The sequence below is a fragment of the Stegodyphus dumicola genome, chromosome 2 (genome assembly GCF_044657685.1).
Source record: "Stegodyphus dumicola isolate Sdum_Otavi_A_Nest chromosome 2, ASM4465768v1".
Lineage (NCBI taxonomy): Eukaryota > Metazoa > Arthropoda > Arachnida > Araneae > Eresidae > Stegodyphus > Stegodyphus dumicola.
In genome coordinates, this window is record NC_140769.1 from 71,749,493 (window position 1) to 71,777,269 (window position 27,777).

Below are 27,777 nucleotides of genomic sequence, written 5' to 3' on the forward strand. Positions count from 1 at the left end.
AGTTTGAAGATATTTTTAGAGCTAAAATGCTAAACTTTTGTATTTTTCTTCTAACGTTATGTAATATGTTTAATGATTTAGCAAGGTTTGCTGAAATATTATGTTTAATTTTAATGATTGATTTGTATTGATTTCGTTTATATGTTTATGTTGATGTGAAAAGATTTAGGTTTAAAGTTAAAGATTTAAGTTTGAAAAATTAACTGAATGTTACGTCTTGAAAATGATCAAAAGGTTGCAATCGGCAGCACCAAACGTATAGAAGTATATTTATATATATATATCCACTCTGTTACCCGGCTCAGTAATGTCAGTTTCTTTACTCTTATATGTTTGTAAACTGTACATTTTTTGCTTTGAGAATGATTGAATTATGTTGTTTTTATCTTCCGGATAAGGTTTTTATGTCTTTAGTAAATCTGTATGCAATATATTTAGAATTATCAACAATTTTAAAGTTGTTTAAGTGCCGCTAAGCTTTTTTTTTTTTTTTTTTTTTGGGATGGCGGCCATTGATTGTTTACATTTGAAACAGCAGACTAGTGGATTTGTTGCCAATCTAGAGAAACTTAGCTTCGCAACAACAAAGATAACGCCTTCATTTATTATTGCCAATTAAATCATGCTTAATCCTTTCTTGAATGTTTTCGAGGAAATAAGTGTTTAAGATTTACTTCGTAGTTTTTAATATAGGTATTTTGAGTTTTTATGTATTTTTGCCTTCTCGCGAAGTGAGAACTGAATTAATTGAATGAGAAATGCTCAATCGTCTGTGAAAAACTGTTTCGTTTTTGCTTTGTTTGCTTAATTTTTTTTTATACATCATTCTAGCTTTATTATAGTATTTGAATAGAACATGTGGCAACGATTAGATAATTCTATTATTTAAATGATATAAATTTTGTGCATTATATGAGTTGTAATATGAACGAAATATAATACTGTTAAGTGAATCTAGCGCCAGAGTGTCGCTATGGTAAACAAATACTAGAGTGAATTTTAAAGAATGCCTTTATTCCATTGTGGTTTATGCGCTGTCGGCGAAGTATACTTAATTCAATCCAATAAGTTTAAATGAAATGCAAGAAAAAATGCGTATAATTTAATATTCCGTACAAGGAAGTCATGTGGTGTACACATCAGATTTTTTATATTTTAATCTGATTAATTTAAATAAAAATCCACTTAATTCATGACTTATGTACTTAAAAACATTATATATGTTTATAGAATTAAATAAAATATTTTTTCTCTTTTTAAACATACAGAATGTGTATAACATTCTCATGTTAGCCAAAATGCACATTCGTTTAATATGCTATAAAATGCTTCACTCTTGATAAAATGCTTCGCTCTTCCTACGTGGACAGTCTCTATCGATAATCTTTACTGATAAATCGTACTAAACTTTAAAATAGCCCTCTTGGGCGATCTTTAAAATCTAAACACTTTCAGATTTTATTTTTTCTTTAATTTGTTTTTTAAATTTTAGCGCTAGAGGTGCTATTAGTCTCGAAACCCATTTTTTGTCCGAATCACGGTTTTTCTGTTTATTTTGATTTCTCATGCCAATAAAATTTATGTCTTACTTCACTTTTAATAAAAGAGAAAAAATACTCTAATTTTATTACACAAAAAGAGAAAAAATATGATCTTTACTTAATTTTAGTACAGATGATACAAATGGAATTTAAAATGTCAAGGGTAAGAAAAAATTAAAGGCTCATAAAATATCAGCATGCTTGATTTCTAAATTACTCCTTAAATGCATGTAGTTACCATTTGGCAACATATTCCTATTTAGTCATTTAAATCAAATCAAAACACAAATATTAACTTACTGCATAGTGTAATCAATTGGATACATATTGTTTACGTATATAGTTTTGAAACTTTCAATGTGGTGTAACGGCCATTATTGTGTGAGTTGATTTGTAGAGCGTGGTCATCATTTGTGTTCACGAATTTTTGATGTGCTTGCTGTTGTTTTAATATATTCAAAGTTTCTAATTTGTTTGAATAAGATTGTAACGTACGTTTTATTACATAAAACTGTTATTATATATTTGCCTATCATATCCTTTTTGAATAATGTAGCCATTTGGCAACAATAATATTTTTTTAAAAAATTGGAATAAAAACTTAGGTTAGATTTCTTTTAACATTTTTTCTATTTTACTTTACATCATTTTGTATTTTTGACATAAATAAAAAAAAATAAAACATTTACAGGATTAAAAGCTGTTTGTAATCGAATACGATGCTGCATACAAATGTATCTACCTAAAGGCTGGTTTGGATGGCTTGGTTTACGTGATTACAGCAAAGAATGCAGGGGATATCTGCCTAAGGAGAGGTATGGCTTCGTGGAGGTCTTTGTGAGGAAAACTAGCTTGTATACACGTTACACACAGGAAAAACCACGAAAGTGCCCATGCAGCCAGCCTGTTCACCTGGAAGAGAACGCATGTGGGAACTACTAGTGTTCAGCGTTTTTACCGCTCGGCCGCTGGTGGGCGCTGTACATAAAGGAAGGGATGCTGTTATGGAGGACTTCAGAACAGAAATTAGTCCGCCGTTGCCCAAATATAAAGAATAAATAGTATTGTTAAGAGTATTTATTTTTTTTTTATGATTTTTTAATAAGAAGAAACTGCAGAGTTAAGAAAACTGCATTGTACAAAGGTATATTTTTACCTTTTCTCTGCTCAGTTACTGAAATCAAAATATTAGGTATCCATTGAATAAATCAAATAAAAATTCCATTTAAAACTATTTCCGGTACTATTCCGTTTTGAGGACCGTAAAAAAATTGCAGCGAAAATGTGTGCGCAAAAGCGCCAAATCTAGATAACGCGCCCATTTAACAGCGCGCCAAATCTAGCGTACGCGCTGATTTCAGATTGCGTAAGTTTATATAGTTCTATATTTCTTAAGACGCCATTGAAACAATAGTTTAATTTTTAAATCCTTTTTTGATTTTAAATCCTTTTTGGATATTCTATAGATTTAACAATTTGGGAATTGCCCATGACGAAAAGTCTGCAATAAAATTTTGGGTGAAGTGCAGAATCCCACACTACTTGACGCGTTTTTAAGAACTGCACATATTCGGTATCCATGTACACATCGACCTAGTTTCACTTAGAAAAAATCCCAGAAATGCACAAAAATGGCACTGCGCACACCCTTGACTTTATCTATGTACACATCGACCTATTTTCACTTCAAAAATAAAAGAAAATTGACAAAAATCCAATTGTTTTTACCCTTGTAAAAAGCGGCAAACAAATAAGTGGGCGATTCTGCACTTTAAACCGAGAATTTTTTCAACGAAAAGACATCATTCATTATAGAAAATTATTTTTGAACAACCAACGAGATGAAATTATGCTTTAGCGATGCGATAACGCGGTAGCGAATAGCGATGCAGGCATCCATTCAGTTATGTTTAGCAATTTTTCTATAAATTATAATAATGATCTGAAATAGTTATTTACTCTTATGCTTCCATTCAGTCATGTTTAGCCTTTTTTATATAAATTATTATAATAAAAAAGTATTACATGAAATTAACCTTTCATCTAAATTAAAACATCAATCTTAGCTATCTACTATTATACTTCCTTTCTTGCGTTAGGATTGCTGCAATTATTTTTGGCAGCACTGGCATCAACAATAGTTTGGCGATTTTTTACGGCCCTCAAAAACGAATAGTACCCTATTTTCTCAAGTGGATGATATTCTCATGGAAGCAAGTTCAGATATCCTGGTTATACGTATTTCCATCAGTTATAACATGCCAGTTTCAGAGATAGTTACAAAATTCAGCCCTAAAATTGTTTAAGTACACTGCATATCTTTACTTATAAAATTATAAAAAAAAATTATTATCTCTAAAGTGAAATCTTATCATCAGAGCCCTGGCTGTTAGAAACTGTAGCGTTGACTGGTTTCCTGTATACCTCTGCTATGGTTAAATTAATTATACATCTTTCTCTTAGTTTGCTGATATGCATAAAAAAAAAAAACACAAGTCCGTTACATTTGCCATGTAACACTGACATACGCTTACCCAAGAAAATCTGAAATACGGATATTGAGTTATATTCCATACGCAATATCAAGTGCATCTCAAGTAATGTTAAGAAATACCTGTTATATTTGGGTCATTGTTATGGTAAACAAATCTAATATAAAACATAAGAACAATTTAGAAATTAATTGGGGTTCAAATTAAAAGTAATACCAACAATTAAAAATGTATGTTTCACTTTTTAAAAATTAATTAGCATCGTGTTTGCGATTGCGGGTTGAAGTGTTTTATATTAGGGTTAAACTGTGATTAGATTACAAATAAAATGTACAGAAAATCACAAGATTGGAGTTTCAAAATTTTATTTAGAGCAAAGTATGTTTTCAACAGTTGCAAAAACATTAAACTGTGACATTAATAAATCCAAAAACCTTTGCTGAATTTTGAATTTTTTCAGTTGATTAGTCTACCAAACTTCGCACTTGGTTTTTCGATTCATCGGCACGCCTGGTAAGCAGTGGAAATCTCTGGCAAACTCTGGTAAATTAGACATTGGTCCATTCGTTCTAGAAAAGAAGACGCATTTTAAATCCTTTTATACAAAATGTGACTTCAAATCATGAACAATGTACTATTTATTTTTGGTACTTTTCCATTTTGCATCTGCCATGTTTTTTGAGGTATCTCAAAGAGAATCTAAACACACCCCGAGACCCAACAATACTACCATTTGGGACTATTTGTGCATGTGTGTATATCTGAACAAGAATAATTAAACACACACCTACACTGCGAAAAAAAACGGGAGAGTTCTATATCTCCCGTTCTACTGGGCCGATTGAAAAAATTCAAACTGAGTTTTTCATGTCTCGAAAGCGCGACTAAGAAAATAAATATTAGATTTATATATAGCATTGTTCTAACATAGGTATTTTGACACAAAATCGGACTTTTTCTGAAATAACATGCCAATTATTTTCCATATTTCGATTCTACGACTCAAATTATGCCTAACTATTAAATTTTGTAAAATTTGGTGCGAAATTTACGAAGAAATTCAAACATTTAACTTGGCGCAAAACTTTCAGTTTGCTCCAAGAATAATTCACTTAACGGACTTCTTAATGTATGGCAATCAATTTTCCTTCCCTTCCATTATGCCGGAGCGGGAAAAAAAAAAACCCTTGTTCTACCTTTTTACATTGTGCATAAGCGGAAAAAAAGGCCCATCGTTCTTACTTTCAAATAATTTTAGCAAAGTGTCTAAACCACGTGTGATATTTTATCGCTTTCAACAAATATGCCGAATTTCAAAACGCGCCGATGTATAAAGTCACGTATACCTTCGGAAACTTTGAATGAAAAACTCTAATTTTTTGCAGGTATGCAAATACATCTACTATAAAATGATGGTAAAAGCTTTATAGATTATAATTCAAAACGTTTCTGAAAAATTTATAAAAATTATTTAAAAATAAATCATAAAAATTTGGAATTTTATTTATAATGAACCTGAATTTCGAAATGTGAAAGGAAGAATCAAATAAGCTCAATTAAAAAAGAGAGATTATTAAATATATACCAAACTCAATTAACATTGAGGAGCTAAAGTCTTGAGAGCAGATTTTTTTAAAAACTACTAGTTTGATTTTACAAAACTTCATAGTTTGGCGCAATTTGAGTCGTAAAATTGAAATATGGAAAAAAATTGGTATGCTATTTCAGAAAAAGTTCGATTTTGTGTCAAAATACCTATCTTAGAACACTGCTATATATAAATCTAATACATATCCTAAGTCGCGCTTTCGAGACATGAAAAACGCAAGTTGAATTTCGCGAATCGGCCCACTTAGAAGGAAGATATAGAACTGCCCCCCCTTTTTTTTGCGGAGTGTATATATTAAAAATAATGCTGCCTTAATACGTGGCTTATTTAAGTTTTTTGGTAAACTAATCATCGGATGAAAGAAGCTATTTATTTGTTACTATGATGCAAAACTGTAATATAATCAGGGGCTAGCAACCCTTTTAATCAACGGGCCAATTTAAATTAAAAAATTTTTTGGCGGGCCGCACATAAAGTAACATTTATTAATAATTTACAAAACTTTATTTATAATAAACATTAAAATAAAAAAATATAAATTTAAAAAAAAATAAAGATTTCATATACAAATTTTAATGCAAAATAAAAACAAACAAGAAAAGAACAGAAAAACGAATTTACTTGAAATCTTTAATGAGAAATTTGGCACTGTTTTTTCGATACAAGCTGATCAATATCAGCCGGAATTGATGAAGTAGCTGCACATAGGCAGCTTTCTAATCGTGCATCACTCAGTCTTGATCGGTGGTAATTTTTAATTAATTTCATGGTTGAAAATAATTGTTCGCAAACATACGTACTTCCGAACAGAGACATCATTTGCTTTGCATTTTTCGTCAAAAGCGGAAATTTCGCAGGGCTCACATAATATTTATAAAAAGTTTCGATGTTTACTGAGCAAAATACAGCCAAAGATATTTTATTTCCTACCCAAAAACAATAACATATATTACTCATTTGAGGTAATATGCACCATTTAAGAATATTCAAATTTTGCTTACCTAAACCTTTTCGTAGCATGTTTCCTAGATATAAAAGTATAGTTGAGATAATGTTCATTTATGCTTTCACACCATATCTGAAAAAGGGAAATGCTCTATTTGAAGCAACTTTATCTCATACTACATATTTAATGCAAGCTATTTACAGATGCTACAGTCGTTGAATGAACGAATGTCCAGTTTCGGGTGTAAATATGCCCAGTGTAACATGTGAAAAATTTTCGAATGGAAACAATGATGACAGCAATTCCAATTAAGAGTTCAGGAGCAGAGCAAACGTTGATAGGAGCGACAACATGACTGGTGCAACACTATGAATTTTTAAGACTAGCAATTGTTGGGGGAAAAAGTAGTTGTTTCTTTTCAGATAATTATACCAAAAAAAAAAAAAAAAAAAAAAAAAAAAAAGGTAGCCAACAATAAAGGAAAGTGTAAATAATTTAAAATTAAAAAAGGTTTAATAGTAATGCATGTAACTAGTTTTTAGGATGATAGGCTCGTTGATTTATTAACTTTGAAGAGGGGATAAGGTTGACATTAATTCTAAATTTAGCTGGAATAGAGCAACTTGCACTTGCACTCTATTTATAGAAAACGTGCAACTACACTAAGGATGTCCGCCGATTACATCGCGGCAAAAACATCGCGGGAGAAAACGTTGCGGAGAAAACAACGCAAAGCGGAAACGTTGTGCTACAAAACATCGTAGGAGAAAACATCGCGAAGAGAAAACATCAGAGTTCTAGAGCATCGTGGTACAAAATATCGTCGTCGAAAATAAAGCGGTTCAAAAACTTCGCAGTTTAAAAACATCGTCGTCGAAAATATCGTGGTAAAAAATAAAGTATCTACAAATCATCGCATGACGATAACATCGCAGACATGCTTTTTCAGGCTTTAATAATTGTAAATGGATATTCCCATAATGATTTGAGAGCGCAAGATGGAAAGAAGGATAATATTTACGTTCATAATTTTTATTAACTAATACATTTTTGCTGATAAAGTAAGAAGGAAACTTAAGCATAAAAATTAATGCAATTTATAGCACTTAACAGAATTTTAACTGGCATAGTTAACTAACAAAGGTCATTAATAAATTATTTTTATAAAGTTTTTACTAGTAATTTTTCATGAAACGTATAATCTAAAAAAAGTTTAGAAAAAGGAAGGTATGTAACTGCATAACCTTATCTATTAAAAAAATTGCTAACTTAATTATGAGATTATTTTCTTCACTTTTGTTAATCTAATATTCTTATAGTGAAAATTATTTCTTGTTTTGTTTTAGTTTGTTCTTAAAGTGTTATTAAAATTTTCATGCACAGCGTGCAGTCAGTTACTGGAATGTCAATTTGTTAGTTATGAGGAAAGTCAGTTACATATTATTTCAGTAGGGTTGGATTTATTAAATTATGCCAAAGCACACTACGGCTATCTGCTTAAGGGGTGCGATTCCATTGTGGAGTACACTCTCAGGAACTGGCTCATATGCACATTATACTTTAGGAAAATCACGAAAATCTTCACGCAGCTTCCTTTTTTTTTTAGAAATAATGTATGCTTGCAGTGAACCTTCTTGGTGACTATCTCTCTAAGACGAACAGTGTTTTTGAGAACAATAAACATAGGTTTTAATCATTACGCAAGTTCACCACAACCACACAAGATTAAAAAGATATGGAATTTTGAGTTGTCGCTTTAAATTCGATTACTTACATTTAATTTTAGATTTAGACCGCCCATACGGTATATTGGTTTCGGAAGATGGGCTGCGATACCAAATGTCCCGGGTTCGAATCTCGGAGGAGGAATGGCTGCGATTGTTCGTCCCTTACTAGGAGGCAAAGGTGGCCCACCTATGTTTTGTTTCCATAATAAAGTAACCATCACTTCTGGCCTTAGTTAGTGGCCAAGCCGAAGTCGACTGAGGGCTCGCCATTGGTAAAAAAAATTTTAGATTTAGACATTTCTTATTAAACACTTAAAAGTATTTTATTTAATTTTTCATATACATTTTACTCTAAAATTTTGTAATTGCTTATTGAACTTACAGTGACCAACTTCATAAGACAATTTTAATGTTTTTCTTCTGTGTTTCTTAATTTTTCAGAATATCTTAATTTATGCCCTTCAGAATTCTGTAGCGAAATTAAAATTAATATTGAGATACTATTTTGAGGCGATCCTTTGTCCTCAGAATTCTTTACCTTGCAACTTTGAAGCGACTAATTTTTCTTGTAAATTTTTAATTAAAGATAAAATTTATTGAAAATCAAATTTCCCTTAAATTGTTTTCAAGGAAAAAACTGCACATATTTTACACAGACTTTTATTTTCAGTGACTGAAACGTTTGAAGTACAATATTTTTGTACGTAAATGACAAATTGTTTGGAATAAGAAAATGTTGCTTTTTTATGTATTATTTTAAATGTTTTATTAATATATGAGTTTGAATATCAACCATAAGTAAATTTTAAAATCCGAGTTCGCTTCGTGTATGATAATTTTTTAATTAAAGTAATCAGAAAGAATAATTTTAAAATAAAATGAAAGTATTTAGTATTCTACGCATTCAACTAAAAGCATCTAACACATTTTGGAAAAAGATCGTTATAAAGAAGGCAAGTTTCCCATAGTTTACATTTTAAATAAAAAAAAATATCTTTTTCATATTTATATTCCATAGAGTTAGCCATTTCTTATACTTTGATATGCGTTCTCTTTAGTATACATGCAAGGCTTAATTAGTATGTCGGTTGTGATTTATACTATATATTAATACTTGTATACACTGACTACCAATAAGTATTTGGACACCTGTGATAGAAAAGAAAAACTAACTTTATTCAAAATCAATAGTTGGTAGAGCCTCCACGAGAGGTAATTACAGGGTGGACCCTCCGGGGCATACTTTCCACAAGTCTTTGTATGACAGCTAGTGGTACTTTCTTCCACTCGGCTTGGAGAAGACATAGAAGTTGTTTCACCGATTTTGCACGGGTAGTGCACCCCTGAATTCGGCTATGCAACTCGTCCCAGAGGTTCTCGATAGGGTTCAGGTCTGGACTCTGGGCAGGCCAGTCCATTCGATGAACTCCATTGGCACCCTATCAATCCTTGGTTAACGTCGAAACATGACAACTGGCATTGTCGTCCTGAAAGTAACAGGGGTCCAACCCGTAAAACTGCCACAACGTAGGAAGCACATTGTCATTCAAAATATTGCAGTAGGCATCGGAATTGAGCTTACCATGAACGGGGACCAAGGGTCCCAGCCCATAACAGGAAAAACACCTCCAGACCATAATTCCACCTCCGCCGAACTTGACTGTTAGCACAATGCATTCTGGCAGGAGACGTTCTCCAGGTAGACGCCACACCCAGACCCTGCCATCCGAACGGTAAAGGGTGAACCTTGATTCGTCACTCCAAAGAACCCGTTTCCACTGATCTACGGTCCAATTTCGATGTGCTTTGCACCACATTAACCGAGCAGCGCGGTTGCACTTTGTGATCAAAGGCTTATGGGCAGCAGCACGACAATGAAAACCAAGCAGATGTACTTCCTTACGGATGGTATTCATTGAAACAATACTCCCAGATGACTGTTGAAACTCCTCGCGGATGAGGGCCATCGGTTGGGTGCGGTTCTTCCAAATTTCTCTGGACAGCACTCGTCGGTCTCTGTCTCCCAGTTTCATTGGTCTGCCGACTAGGGGCACATTCCGACAATCATCGCTCACCTTCCACTTCTTAATCACATAGGTCACTGTCGATTTTGGGTACTTCAGATCGCTAGATATGTCCCTTAAGGATCGGCCACATTTGTGATACCCGATAATTATACCTTTCTCGAAATCAGAGAGCTCCGAACTGCGAGGAATCTTGCATGTGATTAAAGCCGATGCTGTTTCCTACACGATATATACCGGCGGAGTCCGTGACGTACCTTAGGACCGCAGATATCGTCATTTGCATAGGTGTACAAATACTTATTGGTAGTCAGTGTATACTCGAATCACATATTTTACATATTAATACTTGTATATACTCGAATCACATATTTTTTTTGGAGCACAGGTTTGCTCAGGCTCCCTTTTTTTTATTCATTTTATTTTTGCAACATGTTTAATTTTTATATAGTGGCGATGGTGGGGGAGTGTGAGAAGTTGTATATAGTCCTTATTTAATTTAAATATTGTCCTCATTCATTTTTGTAGTCTTTATTATATTGTACATTGTCCTTATATATTTTGGTAATAACCATGGTTTCTTATTGATCTTGAAACTCAATTATTTTAATGCATATTATATGTTAGTGCATATTTCCCACTGAAAATATATTATAAAACTCTATTAATATACGTATTCAACAAATTAAACACAATTAATTCAAATAGACTCATAAATCTATGAATTTCTATTAGCAAAAATTTATAATTTTACGTGTGATATAGAAAGAATATCAAAAACAAGGATGTACAATTTGTCAAAATATAAAATCTTTGTATGAAAGGAAAAAAAATACTTTTTTTGAATACTTTTAATAAATGGCATTTGGAGAAGATGATTTTACTGCTTGAAATCTGAGTAACTAAATACTGAAAATTTAAGAAAAACATCTTAAATTGTTTAACCCTTTCAGTTCCCATTTATTTGTTTGTTTAAACTGACTTGATTTTTTTATGAATTCTTGGAATCATCACAAATGAAATTAACAGAAATTGACAGTCTGGCACTAAGCTTCTATAAAAAGAGGCGCGCGACAACTTTGTAGTGGGAATGTTAGAAATGATGCGTACTACTAGTGGGACATCAACTACGTAAGAAACTCATGCGTGTAATTCCATCTAGGCTTCATTAAACATCTACTGGGACTTATATAACCCATTGGGACTGAAAGGGTTAAGGGAAAGAATTAAATGCTTTATTTCACCGCACTTAAATTTTTCAGAATATTAGTTTATGAGTTTTTTACAAAAGTTCATTTTTTAATAAATGATTTAGTTTCATATTTTGTATTCAGTTATTTTATTCATGAAATGAATTTTTTTCTTTCATTAATAGTAGTATATATTTGTTTCGAAAGAGAAATGAGAATCAGGGTTTGGCTGGAAACTGTAGCAATCTATATGCAAGATGAAAGCAATTAGGAACTTTTCGGGAAACTAACGCTTGAAGCTCTTAGTTCTCAGTATTGCGTTGAAAACAACCTAAGCGGCTGAACTCTGTGGGGAACGACGAATTACAGCTAATTATACTATTGGAGAGAGTTAACTGTTAGAACAGGTGTTTCGATCAAGTTTAATTCCTGAGGATCTGTCCCCTCTGGGCGCTTAAGGCTATTTGGTTAATAAAAGACAGCTGAAAATTTACTGATACTGCTCCACGTACAGACAGAAATAGCATTTCTTATCTTATTAGTATTTGTATGTTTTACAGTACCATGCAGTTTAAAAAGAAAACCCAGAAAAGTTTAGAATTTACCAAACATCTTTATACCGCCTGTTCGGTTTAATATAGCGCCCTATATGATCAGCGCCCTCTTGTGAAAGGAGCCAAATTTAGTTGAGTTGGTTGTTGAAGAAGGTACGCAGCGGACCTATGGTGCGTTCGTTCGTTCCACTTTGTCTGTGCTAATGGAGCACCTAACTTGTAACCTTGTACATTATGTAAATAATTAAATATTTGTGTGGCCTAACTTGGTTAGTTTTATTTTGGAACCAACGCCAATTATCTCTCGTAATTCATCGCAATTTATATCAAACAAAAATAATGGTCCGCTCGCGGAGTTGTTTTGTTTTTGTTAACTAAGTTCCTACCAGTATAAAATGGCCACTATAGTTGCGTTAAATCGAAAGAAGGGCTCGCTAAAAGCCCAATTAACTAGAATAGAGACTGTCAATAGCGGATAGTACCAGCGTATGAACAAAAATCAAAATAGATGCCGAGCTCAAGGCCTTGGAAAAGATGTCTGTCGCATTGGACACACTTCGATCGGAATATTATATTGCTGTGCCTGAAAAGGATGATACTTCTGAATTAGAAGAGGAATTATTAGATCTAGAAGCAAGAACCGACGATCTAGAGGTAAGTTTCAATCAAATGGTAATTGATAATGTTGCTAGTATTAATAAGGTTGATATCGCAAAGAGTAGTTGTAAAATATAGTTACTAGAAATTCCACTTCCGCAATTTAGCGGAAAGTATGAAGAATGAAGCATGTTTAAAATTGAATTTCATAATATTGTTACCTCGAATACTCAATTAACAGATGCACAAAAGCTACATTATCTGCATGCCGCTCTTAAGGGAGAAGCAAAATTGTTGCAAACTCAGGAAGATACTTTCGAATCATTATTTAGGGCTTTAGAAAAATCGCTTCGAAAACAAGAGAATTCTTGTTAATATACACATTAAAGCTATTTTAGAATTCGAAAAAATTATTCATGAATTATCGAAAGAATTAAGGCGTCTAGTAGATGCTGTGAATAAAAACATTAGAGCTTTAAATAACTTGGGTTTCGAACGAAACAAATTCTCTGATATTTTAATTACTACTGTCATTTTAAACAAAATAGACAAGGAAACTCGAAAACAATTCGAATTATCGGTAAACGCTTCAGATGTTCCTAATTTCGATAACTTGATGACATTCTTAGAAAAAAGAAGTCAAACTTAAATATCCAAAAAAAAAGGGGAAAATATAAAAATAAATAAATAAATAAAATAAAATAAAATCAAAACAAACGAATGAAATAAAACCCAAAAACCTTCTTGTTCATTCAAATAATTCGAAAAGAAACTAAGTTATATGTAATTCGCCACATTCCCTTTTTAAATGTAGTAAATTCCTTGATATGAATTTTGGTGAAAGATTTACGCTAGCAAAACGAAATACTCGTAACTTATGTCTGAACTGTTTGGGAAAAGGGCACATCGCTTCGCAATGTCGATCGAATCATTTTTGCAATATTTGCCATTCAAAACATCATACATTGCTTCATAAGGATGAGTCATCGAATTCGGATTCTGTTTCAAATAAACGTCCGCAGACGATAGAGCAGAAGACAGCTGGGGGGGGGGAGGATATTTCTCCGGCGCCTAATGAGAAGGCGACGAGTCTTTCAAATTGTTTATTAGCTACGGAAAAAGTGTTATCTTGCCATCTGCGCTTGTTATGATGAAAACTTCGAATTGGACATTCATCAAAGGAAAGGCTCTTCTTGACAGCTGCTCACAGATTAACTGCGTGTCTGATCATTTTGCAAAACAATTAGGGATTAAAAAAACAAAGGTTTTCGCTCCGATTTCATGATTAAAATGGAACTGATATCACTTTAAATTATAAATTGAGGACTTCAATTGCCAATAGAGAAAAAACATTCTCTAGAGAACTTGATTTTTTTTATTGTTCCCAAAATTACAGAAATGACTCCCCTTACCCCTATACCTATTGAAAATATTGACATCCCCAGGGATATTTCCTTAGCTGATTACAGATTTAACACACCTGAGGAAATTGATTTATTACTGGGTGCAGAATGTTTCTTTGACTTATTACAATCGGGTCAAGTTCGCAGCGCGACAAATGACTTATTGTTCCAGTAAACGGTTTTTGGATTCGTAGTTAGTGGTATTGTGCATAATTCACCACTTGAATACTGTGATACTGTGGTCTGCTTACGCAAAATGAAAAAATTGAAGAAACATTGCAAAAATTTTGGGAGGTAGAAAATATTAATTTTCCGGATTCAGCACTTAGTCCTGAAGAGAAATATTGGGAAAAACATTTTAAAGAAACTCATTATCGAACCTCGGAAGGTCAGTACGTCGTATGCATGCCCATGAAACGCTGAATTGTTGAGCGAGTCTAGATATTTAGCAGATAAAAGATTTAATCAGGTTTGGGAACGATTGGGTCGGGACTCGAATTTACAACGATTGTATTCTGAATTCATGAAAGAATACAAAGATTTAAGGCATATGGAACTAGCTGAGGGCTCTGAATCCATAACTGATTCGTACTACCTACCTCACCATGGGGTTTACAGACCAGACAAAAGTAGTACACGTTTAAGAGTGGTTTTTAACGCCTCAACTGCCACGACATCGGGATTGTCATTAAACGATATTTTGTTGAAGGGAAGAATTAGACAGCAGGAATTATTTTCTACAATGGTTAGATTTAGAAAACATCGCTACGCCTTCACAGCAGATGTACAAAAAATGTATCGACAAATTCTAGTACATCCTCCACAAAGAGACTTGCTCAGAATTCTATGGAAAGACAGTGTTGATGCACCAGTGCAAACTTATAAGCTCAACACAGTAACTTATGGGACGTCAAACGCTCCCTATCTAGCAGCTCGAGCTCTTAAACAGTTAGCTATGGATGAAAGCCAAAACTTACCTCTAGAATCGTCCGTCGCTCTTACTGACTTCTATGTCGACGACATACTTTCCGGAGAATCATCTATCGAAAAGGCTAGAATTCTACAAGCTCAATTAATAGATTTGTTAAAATTAGGAAAAAAGGAATTGCATAAATGGCGTGCAAATCATCCAGATCTGCTTGTGTCTGAAAAGAAGGTTACCACTCGTTCAGATTACACTTTTGAAGAGCAACAAGAATCTTCGTCCGTAAAAACTCTTGGTGTCCTATGGAATCCTGAGACTGACTGTTTTTTGTTTGCAATGACCATTCCTCACTCTAACAGTTATAGTAAACGAGATGTTCTGTCACTAATTTCGAAAATGTTCGATCCACTTGGTTTAATTGGGCCAGTGGTCACAAAGGCTAAAATATTCATGCAAAGGCTCTGGCTTGCTAAACTCGATTGGAATGACACATTGCTAGATTCTATGGCCAAGGAGTGGATTAATTTCGTATCCACGCTCTCTGAACTAAGTAATCTTAAGATTCCTAGATTTGTATTCCAGGAAAATCACATAGTGCTCCATGGATTTGCAGATGCGTCATCTTCGGCATACGGAGCTGCAATCTATGTTCAAGCTTTACCAGTTTCGGGATTGCCAACCGTTCGACTTTTGTGTAACAAGTCACGAGTTGCACCTATAAAAACCTTATCAATTCCTAGATTGGAACTGTCAGGTTGCCTTCTATTATCTATATTGATGGATAAAGTGATATCTTCGTTGAAAAAACTTTCGTGAGTAACAGAGTGGCTTTAATACAAGAGCTTACGGGGTCGTACCAATGGAAATATGTGCCATCTGAATGTAACCCAGCTGATGTCATATCGCGTGGACTGGATGCAAACGATATTCTTACATGTGATATCTGGTGGAATGGACCAGACCTTCTCCGTGAGGACATGCATTATCCAGAAAAACCTATTGAGCCTACCACTGATAATGACTATGTCAAGGCACTGAAATGTTTAACAGACTCTAATTTTGCAATATTAGAAAATAATTCTAGTTTAACCTCTCTCGAGCAAATAATTATATGAAATTAATTAAAATTTATAGTTTTATTTTTAGGTTCTTCAGAATCATTAAGAATAAGGAAAGGGTTTCAGGTCCTATATCCTTAGAGGAACGGAAGGGGCAGAGTTAACATTGGTTCGTGAAGTGCAGAAAGGTTTATTCTGATATTGAGTCACTTAAGAGGGATAGCCAAGTACCTCGTAGGAACAAGCTTAAATCGTTAAATCCATTCATCGATAATGATGGAATCTTACGGTACAGGTCAGTTCGACGCCAACGGTTCGACGTTTCGACACGAGGTCGTTTCGACGCGGGGTCAGTTCGACGCCATACTTTTCGTATTTTTATTTATTTTTAGAATAAGTTTGCATCATCATTCAAATAAATTTGGTGTCATCATCATTTGGTGTTTCACACCCCACATTATGGGAATTTATAGATGGTTTCAGGCGTGTTCAAAAATCAATTGATCAATGTTATGAACAATTTGTACGTGGAGATGAACCGCCGCCCAAGCGGAATAGGTATCTGCGAGCTGATATGAGAATTAAACTAAAAGTTGAATATTTTGAAAATCGAGAAATAATGGAATACCTGAAAGGTGTGGCGCATAATTTTGCAATGGATTAGTATAATAACAGTTCTGTGATGTAATCTTATTTATCTCTAATCTTATTTATGTGTAATCTTATTTATCTGTAATTATATTTGTCTGCAATATAATATAACTACTTTGTAACCGTATGTTTATTTACCATTTGTGTATTTTGCCTTTTTGATGCTGTTTTGTGAAATAAATAAATAAAAAAAACCCTCCCTCATGTCCCGTGGCCTTGAGATTGGCGAGGGGGCTTCTCACTAATCTGGGACACAAACAGAAATCTAGAACACTTTCACACATATACACACATATATTTATTTCAAATATGTATGCAAACAATCGCTAATTCAATAAATAAAAATCAGTCATATTACTTATTAAAACTATTGACTATTATTGACTGATTTTTATTAAGTCATATTACTTAATAAAAATCTGTCATATTACTTCATATTTATTCTAAAAATAAATAAAAATACGAAAACAATATGGCGTCGAACTGCCCCTGCGTCGAAACGTACGGCGTCGAACTGCCCCGGCATCGAAACTTTGGCGTCGAACCGTTGGCGTCGAAACGACCTGCTTCGGGAATCTTACGCGTCGGTAGCAGACTTGTGCAATCTCAGGTAAGTTATGATTCTAAATATCCAATCATTTTGCCAGCTAGACATAGGTTGACTTATTTTATCATGTACTATTATCATCTGAAATATTTGCATCTTGGACCAGAAGCTCTATTGAGTACTGTTAGACAAAAGTTTTGGCCCATCAGCGGCAGGAATCTTGCTAGAAAAATAGTACATGAATGCGTACAGTGTTTCAAACACAGACCTGTACCAATAAATCAGATAATGGGTGATCTACCTGCTGAACGAGTGTCAGTTGAATCAACCTTTAACAAATGTGGATAACGCTACAAACTTTTGTGGAGCTCGAAATGAATTAGGCAAGCTGTTTAAATTAGCCAAAGTACCAGAACAAGGGTTATCCGACTATTTGTTGTCAGAGGAGATTGAATGGAAATTTATACCTCCTAGAGCACCGCATTTTGGTGGGCTTTAGGAGGCAGGCGTTAAATCGTTCAAAACGCATTTAAAAAAAAAACGGTTGGGAATTCAAAATTAACTATTGAAGAATTTTTAACTTTAGTAACACAAATTGAGGGAATATTAAACTCCAGACCAATTTCTCCTCTCTCTTCAGATGCAATGGATTTTAATGCATTAACGCCTGGACATTTTTTAATTGGCCGTTCTATAACAGCCCCTGTAGAACCAGAAATTATAAATAAGTCTGACAACAGATTGTCTAGATGGGAAAGAGTCACCAAAATGACTCAAAATATTTGGAAAAGGTGGCAACGGGATTATTTATCGCAACTTCACGAGAGAACGAAATGGCAGTTTAAAAAAGATAACGTTAAATCTGGAACTATGGTGCTCGTGAAGGAAGACAATTTTCCTATTTGTCATTGGATTTTAGGCCGAGTTGAAGAAATTATACCCGGATTGGATAAAAGAGTTAGAGTAGTTAGTGTACGCACGGCAAAATTTGTATTGCAAGTATAATATTTTTTATATTATATGCTATTGAATTTAATTGTAATTGAAATAATTTGTTTTAAATTGCATTTCATTGTGTATTTTATATGTATGGCTAAATTTGAATTGATTGTAAAACTTTTATGGAATTATTGAAACTTGTTTCAATGGGGGCCGGAATGTTCGGTTTAATATAGCGCCCTCTATGATCAGCGCCTTCTTGTGAGAGGAGCCAAATTTAGTTGAGTTGGTTGTTGAAGAAGGTACGCAGCGGACCTATGGTGCGTTCGTTCGTTCCACTTTGTCTGTGCTAATGGAGCACCTAACATATAATCTTGTACATTATGTAAATAATTAAATATTTGTGTGGCCTAACTTGGTTAGTTTTATTTTGGAACAGGCGCCAATTATCTCTCGTAACTCATCGCAATTTATATCAAACACCACCTTTCCTTGTTTGTTTTTGATAAAGCCCTTCGCTTCTTTTGCATATATGTATTCATACATGCAGATTAATTTAATTAATATATAATTCATCCAATGAATTATATTAAAAATAGATATTTAATTGACAATTTTTCTTTTTCTTTCTTTTCTGGCCAAACTTCAGCAACACGAATAATGAATAATACAACAATTTAATCTTTTTCGAATAAAATTACATATCCATGTAGTTCGATTAAGGAGGCGAAACTTCCCGATTATACGTATGATAAAAACATCACTCAAACTTTGTCGCTGAGAATGGAAAATATTTAGAATCTGAGGAACAAGATTTAAAAAAATTAAATATAAATTTTAAGCAGTGTTTTCAGAACTGTGCAATATGCATTTATTTCTTTTTTTTTAAATTTCTTTATTATTAAATACTTCTTCAGACCAATAAGAGAAATACACAGATTTTCCCAAAATATGTTTTACTCTGTCAAAATAACGTTAAAAATTTGGTGTCCGGTCTTTACACGCAAAAATTATAAAATTTGCTTTATTTAATTTAATTTAATTTATTTAAGGCGTAAAACTTTATGTAAGTAATGAGAATAATATAAATTAAAAAAAGTGAAAATATAAGTGCTTTACAAGTAAATGAAATTGGTATAATGCTTTAAAAGTACTGTGGTTTTTCCACTTCAGTCATCAAAAGAAATCAAAGACGAGCAATTAGTATATTTGTTATTTACAGTGGTGTACATGGATAAACTGAATTCTACATTTACCTAATAACACACCTCTCATTGATTTAACTAATTCACAGTATATGTTTGTTAATTATTATGAACTGTGAAACTAAAACTACAGTTATAATAAGAAGAAAAAAACTATAAGAATAGTAAAATTATTAAAACAAAAAGGATACTTTTGTCTGATTTAAAACGTAAACTATGGAAAATAATATGCCTTCTTTCAAGAAATTTTTTCCAATAGTTTAATGCACAGAAGTACTAAATACTTTCATTTTATTGAAAAAATATTCTTTCTGGTTACTTTAATTAAAAAATAATCATGCAACGAAGTAAACCCGGACTTTAAAATTTAGTTATGATTGATATTCATAAATCATATGTTTCTAAAGCATTTAAAATTATATATAAAATATTACATTTTCTTATTAAAACAGTTTGTCATTTAAATACAAAAAAATTGTACTTGAAAGGTTTCAATCACTGAAAATAAATGTCAATGTAAAATATGTGCAGTTTTTATACTTGAAAACAATTTAAGGGAAATTTGATTAAGTTTTTATTTCATTAAATTTTATCTTTAATTAAAATTTACAAGAAAACTTAGTCGCTTCAAAGTTTGCTAAGCAAGAAATCCGAGAAAAAGAATCGCCGCAAAATAGAATTTTACTCAAATATTAATTTTAATTTCGCTACAGATTTCTGAAGGGCATAAATTAAGATATTCTAAAAAATTAAGAAACACAGAAGAAAAACATTAAAATTATCTTATGAAGGTTGGTCACTGTAAGTTCAATAAGTAATTACAGCATTTTCGGGTAAAATGTATATGAAAAATTAAATAATATACCTTTAAGTGCTTAATAAGAAATGTCTAAATCTTAAGTAAATGTAAACAATCCAATTTAAAGCGACCACTCAAAATTCCGTATTTTTGTAATCTTGTGTGGATGTGATGAATTTGAGTAATGATTAAAACCTATGTTTATTGTTCTAAAAAACACTGTTCGTCTTAGGGAGATAGTCACCAAGAAGGTTACTGCAAGTATACATTATTTCTAAAAAACAAAAGAAGCTGCGTGAAGATTTTCGGGATTTTCCTAAAATATAATGTCCATATGAGCTAGTTCCTGACAATGTACTCCACAATGGAATCCCACCCCTTAAGCAGATAGCCGTAGTGTGCTTTGGTATAATTTAATAAATCCAAAACCTACTGAAATATTATGTAGCTGACTTTCGTTATAACTAACAAATCGACATTCAAGTAACTGACTACACGCTGTGCATGAAAATTTTAATAACACTTATCTAACTAACCTAAGAATAAACTGAAACAAAAAAGAAATAATTTTCACTGTAAGAATTTTAGATTAACAAAAGTGAAGAAATAATCTGTTAATTAAGTTAGCAATTTTTTTAGAGATAAGGTCATGCAGTTACTTACCTTCCTTTTTCTAATCTTTTTTAGATTATACTTTTCATGAAAATTACCAGTAAAAACTTTAAAAAAATATTTATTAATAACCTTTGTTAGTTAACTATGTCGGTTTAAAACTCTATTAAGTGGTATAAGTTGCATTAATTTTCTATGCTTCAGTCTCCTTCTTACTTTATCAGTAAAAATGTATTAGTTATTAAAAATCTCAAAGTAAGAATTATCCTTCTTTCCATCATGCGGTCCCAAATCATTATGGGAATATCCATTTACAATTATTAAAGCCTGAAAAAAAAAAAGAATGTCTGCCATGTTACCGTCAGGTGATGATTTGTAACTACTTTTTTTTACCAGGGTATTTTCGACGACGATGTTTTTAAACTGCGAAGTTTTTTAACCGCTTTATTTTCTACGACGATATTTTGTATCACGATGCTTTAGAAATGCGATCTCCCACGATGTTTTTCTAGCACGACTTTTTCACCTGGCGTTGTTTTCTCCGCGACGTTTTCGCCCGTGTTGTTTTTGCCGCGAGGTTTTCGATGGTAACCGCGCTAGGAGATGCTGGACTTCGCCTCGCAGTTAAGTAGCTTTTTGAAGTATTTATGAGAAAGACAGATTAATTTCAGCCACGTTAAGAAGTAGCTTGAATACTCGATCGAAGAAACTCTGTGCGGACCGGATTTCATATAACATGGATTTTAGAATATTTAGTACTTTGAGAAGTTTTTCCTAGAAAATGTTTTCTATTTCTGGAAAGGTTTGTAGTTTTACGAAGCATGAGTTACTAGAGCTAACAGTTGAGCTTGATTTTAACATGTCTAAGTAAGACTTTCAAGGGTTTATTTTATTATTATTTTGAGAGTCAGTAGTAAATAATCAATGGAATTTCCTTTCATTTGTTGCATTCTTTTCGAACTGTGAAGCTGTTATTAAAGTTTCATTGTATAGACATGCCATATACACCACGAGATAAGTAATATGGAAATTAAGCAATTACAATTCTCGAGCTTAGACTTCAAATTTTATTATGCAACGCAATTAACGGTTTGAAACACGGATTTGTGGTTATAAGATAACATTTTTTTTTTTTTTTTTTTTTTGTTGTTGTTGTTTAAGAACGAATTTGTCATTTTTAATGCATACACCTAAATATTTTCAACTAACATGTCGATCGAAATATATTAGTAACAAGTAACCTATTGATTAACAGTGAATAAATAACACATATCAGGCTTACATTTGCTGCGCTTATCCAGAACAACTGATTCGTTGTAAAGTTCAGTCCTGGCAATGTTATCTCGTTTCCGTGGTCTTTAACATAAGACATATAAGCCTGTAAAAACAACAAAATGTAGTGCAATAAGTATATTATTCAAATAAAAATTAGGAAACGAGTTTCGATATAATAGCTGATGATTTTTCTAGTGTATGGTTATCAGAGATTAACTTTGAATTAAAACAAAGAGATTCCTATGACTTTTAAAGAGTGTAAAGGAAATTTAACCACTTTTGTAAAGAATATATGCTTATTTATTATTTGAAGCTTTATCAAATTATGATTCATTTGAATCGGGGGAAAAATCAAGATGTGGACAAAATATTGTACTTTAATAATAAACTTACCATAATCGCATAAAAAGCTCGTTCATTTGATCAGTAAAATTAAACAATATTTAAAAATAAACCCACTTTGATTTCAAAGAAGAGCATTGCGCTTAAAATAGTTCATATAATGAAAATTTTAGTTTTTCATCCTCATATCTATAATAATAAATTGGGGAGTAGGTTTCCCATTTAGTTTTTATATATGTTTGGTAGGTACATTTCTTAATTTTTTATATGAACAGATATCTTCTGAAACTAAGAACATACGTAAGCTTACAAATTTAATTATGGTAAAAATGTTAGAAAATGCTAGAATTTTTTAACAAAATAACAATAATGATCAGAATAAGATGATGTTTATACTTTACCGAATGCATAGGAAGGCATAAGTATGTTGTTAAAGAAATAAAAGTAAGATTTTAGTGGAATTCATTCGAAAAATGAATCACCTCCTAAACTCAGTGTAATGAGTGAGTTTCATTTTTTTATTTTTATCACTATTTTTCAATAATTCTAAAGTAAGGTAGCTTATGCAATACATAAAATCATAAAAAAAAAAAAAAAAAAAAAAAAAACGCTTACTCATGCATTCAGCAGAGTGGTATTTTTAATTCATTTTACTTTTATTCTTTTTAGTTTGAAAATGGGTCTAAAACTTATGTATTTTAATTGTAATATTGTGATGAATAATTAAAAATGTATAGAACTATTGACATTGTAAAGCTGTTATTTTAAATTTACCAGTAATTATTACCATCACAGAAGACATTCCACTGTTAGAAATAATATTAATGACCCTGTCGTGCTTCCATTTTATCCTTCTGTTAGTTATAAAGTTGCACGGATTCTCTAGAAATTCAATTTTCAAGTCAGTTTCTCCCCTATCAATAAAATTCCCGGTTCGATTCTAAAAGATTGCGTTTCTGACTTTAATTCTTGGGGAATTTATAGTATGTCGTGTAAGTGTGACTTGAGATATATTGGCCAAACAAAACAGAGCGTTAAAGTTTCGTATCAAGGAACATAAATCTTATGTCCGAAAAGGCGAAATTAACACCTCTTCAATAGCGTATCATAGTTGTAAATTTAATCATAATTTTGACTTTGGATCTGCAAAAATTATCCAAAAAGCTTCTTCCGTTGGTGAATTGGATTTTCTTGTGGCTTTTAATATTCACAAAGATTTAGCATGTTTACTTAATGATTTTAAGTCCAATCCAGTCATTCCTAACGCTTTTAAAATTCTATTACGGTCTTTTTCCGAAAATAAGACACTGTGTTACTTTTTTTTTTTGGTCCAAAATACGCGCTAGGGCATATTTTCGGGGGAGGGCAAAAATAAAAGTATATTTATATATTTTTATTTAATATTTATTTTACACAGAATACAGAAGTTTAAATTTATTCAATTACAGTCATGTCATCTTTTTCTGGAATATCGTCATAAATAAAATTCTGAATTATATTCTGATTTTCTTCCAAATCCATTTCCTGTTGAATCGTTGGTCCGAATCTCTCATGTCTTGCGATATAGCTATCGTTAAATGAATACTTCTTGTCTAAGTAGCCTATTCGTAGTGCATTGGAAACATCACTATCAGTTATTTTGTCCCATGAATTTTTTACCCAATTCACAACTTCTTGTAAGCCTGGTTTTACAAAATTACCTCAATGATTTCTCACCATTCTGTTTTCAATATATTCATTGATTTCCATCCGCAAATGATCCTTAAATGGCTTGTTTATTGCAATGTCAAGTGTCTGGAGGTAACCAGTCATTCCTGCCAGAATCATTATTTGATCAATCTTCCTCTCAGCAAGAAAGTTTTTCATGTCTTTAGCACGGTGAGTACTGGCTGAATCCCAAACTAGTAAACCTCTATTCTGACCCCCTCAAAAGTGGTGTCAGCATAAAATCAACCCACTTTCTTATAACTGCTTGGATGCACCAGGCTTAACACGTAGAATCTGGTTATTTTTACCTTTAGTGATTAAAAATCGCGATACTTTCTTGCCATCTAGACGGATCGCCAAAATACAAGTAACACATGCACTATCGTAACCGGTAGAAGAAACGTAAATTGACGAAGTAGCCTTGTGGTGAACTGTCGTTTGAGCTCCTTGGCCTAGGAATAACGCGGTCTCATCCATAGCAATCATGTTGGAGAGTTGGTATTTCGAAAAATCGATGCTATCAACAAAAAGCTTAAAGGCAAGTACACGCTTAACAACTTCATTGTCTTCCAGCTTAAACAATGTTGTTGATCTCCTTAGAGACAGTTCATATCGTTTAAGGAAGTTGTCCAACCAGTGTGACGATGCTTTAAATTCTTCTGTGGAATTGCCCTTGAAACAGCAATTGAATTCTGAATCAAATTTAATTGCTGTTTCAAAGGCAAATTTTTGAATATCAGCCCTGCGCACAACCAAAGCCATTGCTCTCCTGCCTGCAATCCATTCCCAGATGCAATCTTCCAACTCAGAAAATAACGGCTGCCGACCTGATCCAACTCTGCGTTTTTTCTCATTTCCTTGGTCCACCAGTTGACACAGGTAATTGTAGTCTGCACGCCATTTACGAACCATACGGAGATCCAGCATCTTCTCTTTACAGAACGCTACAAGATTTACACCCCTGGAGTCTTCCAAGATTCCCTTTTTGTACTCGACGGAATAGCTCTTTCGTTTTGTACTCATTTTAACTGGGGTTAAAAATTATTCACTTTATTTTTAAATAAAATTACGTATGAGGAAATAATCAGACTTACAAGACTGAAATGAATGAACGTTGTATACCTGCACTGTCGCTCAATGTAGACTGCTGCCTTATGTTGTATTTTTAACCATTTCGCCGTTAGGAAAATCGCAAACATTTCGAGCTATTTTTCGCATCCAAAGGTAAACTTTTTGTGTCTAAAACTGGGCTCAGAGTATTTCTTTCCCCCTTTCACCACCTGTGAAAGCCTATTTAGAAGTTCTGTTCAAATCAGATTGAACAGCGTATCTGTCACACTGAAGGATGGTGAATAACGACTCCCTAAGGGGCAACATAAAACACAAAGACTGGTGTAGTCCTTAGAGCAGATATTTTTCCCTTTGCACCCATCTCCACTTCCACTTCCTGCACCCAACCCCAAATCTATTGCAATCTATTACAATGTAAATGTAATTTTTAATTGTCAAGAAAATGCTTTATATAAAGTAAAAATATGGGCATTAGCTAGTATTTGACCTGTAACAAAAGAGAATAATTGAATCGTTAAGAATTGAAAAGATAGCATTCAAATCCCTTTGTTCGTTAATAGAAAGGGAGAAAGCTGTTGTGGATCTCATAAGATATGTTGAGGGGGTAGCTATTCGAAGAAAGTGTCCCCATCCTTTACTTTCCTGAAACAGCCCCGCTGTGATCCTAATGCAACACCGCTGAGAAGATAAGTAACCTATCAATCACCCCCTTTTGATTTTCGACTCATTCTGTGGGGGTTGGAAAAAGGCCGCTGCGTCGTATGTGTCTCGGGGGTTACGGCTCAGCCTAAATTTCACTCCGACGAGAGTCTACCGACGCTAACGGATGACGATGCCTTTAACCCTGGTAACATTGTAGCGTTGCGCGCCTCCAACTTGCACGCAATCAAGAGGTGACTGTGAAAACTGGATAAAAGACAGAGTCTTGTTAAGGGTTTAAGATCCTTTTTATTCAACGTAATAAATTACAAGTGCGTGCTCTTGACGCTCACAAACTGCGCCAACTCGGCGGTCAAATAAAAATAATAACCTGAAAAGAAACTAAAGACAAGACTCTAACTACGAGGCTCTCTAAAAGTAACTAACTCACCGCGTTTTACAATACCGCTGCTAATTCAGCAAACTTGAAGATCACTTGAACGATTAACACTACTTCCAGGCAAGCACACAGGCCGAAACGCGGGGTTCTTCAATTTCTGGCCAACTACCTCCGCGCTCGTGAAGTAAGAATATCACACCTCGAATTCGTTTCCTTTCTATTTAAATCAGAATACTTCCGCTGATAATTTGAATCCTTGCGCGTTCTACTAAAATTTACATACTCTGGCATTGGCAGTTCCAGGGGAAAGTAAGGCTTGACAGGAAAGATAGTTTAAACTTAAAATAAATGTTAGTTAAAATAAATATAAACCCTACAACATAATTGTCACAAATAAAATTTCTGTTCGTTTAATGAAATATTTAAGGAAAGCGACATTTAAAATGTCTGAAAAATTTCAAGCAAAATAACACTTATTTTCTTACTGCAAAACACTTTCTGATTCATTTTTATGATAGTAATATAGGTGCTTTTCCATAAGTAGAAAAACCTTCAGAATAGTGTATAAAATATTTTACCTGGTAACCTTGCTTTTATTTCTGTTGTTCCATGATGTATGCTCACACAGTATTTGCATGCATACAAAAATAATGCAAAAGTCTAGGATGGTCCAAAAGTCAGACTAACATTTAAATGCCGAATAATATTTTTATGTCTTTATTAAATGAAATATTTTGTTTTGCATGTCACTGGGAAATTCGTTTAGTCAAAACTGTGGAAGTTTATGCCAGTCAAATGACTTCCATTCGGCACAGGTCGGAATTATATTTAAATTTCTAGAAATTTTTAACTTCTTTAAGGAATCGAAGCTAACTATATATAATTCGATAATCACTCAAGAACATTTTAATTACCTGTTGCGTAAAGCTAGGTAAAGAATCCATGACTTCGATTAATTTTAAGAACATTAAATTTTCGTTATGCTAATACTAATAATTTGTTCCTTTTACTAAGGAACCTTGTTTGTTCAGTAACCCCTATATGATAGTACTCCCTTGTAGAAAGTAGTATAGCAATTAGCTGCGCGAAGCTTTAATTTCACATGCACGGCAAAGGACATGGTCTTGAGGACAGTCACAGGTCACTTAGATAACAATTATGGATTCACTGTGTGACCTAAAATGAACTCGAAACTTTGAGATTAGTACCTGAATTTCAATCTTATGTGAACAATGCTTGTTCACACCACAGTTCTCACAAACATTCTGGAAAAAGATTTTGGACGAAGCTATTAACCTCAATTAAATTCTTGCTGCAAGCACGGTGTCTGAACTTACGATATGATGAGACTATCACATCGGGAACTTGAGTTTATGTTGGTGACTGAGGAATTAGGGCGTAATTAATCATTACGTTGGGAAGCTGAGATTAATGTGAGTTTTTTCTGGAGTATTCGAGTTCGACAGAGGAAGGATAGTGGCCTACCGAGAGGGTGGATTATCTTTCAGGGAAATCGGTAGTCGT

The 27,777-nt window shown here is 33.1% G+C and overlaps 1 protein-coding gene across 1 annotated transcript in view; it reads right to left on the reverse strand.

The window, feature by feature from the left end:
* Positions 1-4,381: 4,381 nt before the first annotated feature.
* Positions 4,382-27,777, reverse strand: part of LOC118190998 (neprilysin-2-like) — a 136,364-nt gene continuing 112,968 nt past the window's right edge. Inside the window, exons 19-21 of the mRNA XM_035361793.2 lie at positions 22,102-22,197; positions 6,644-6,720; positions 4,382-4,602 (exon numbers count right to left, since the gene is read on the reverse strand). Coding sequence (XP_035217684.2) covers positions 4,503-4,602; positions 6,644-6,720; positions 22,102-22,197 — 273 coding nt within the window. The 3' untranslated portion in view covers positions 4,382-4,502. The remainder of the gene's footprint in view (positions 4,603-6,643; positions 6,721-22,101; positions 22,198-27,777) is intronic.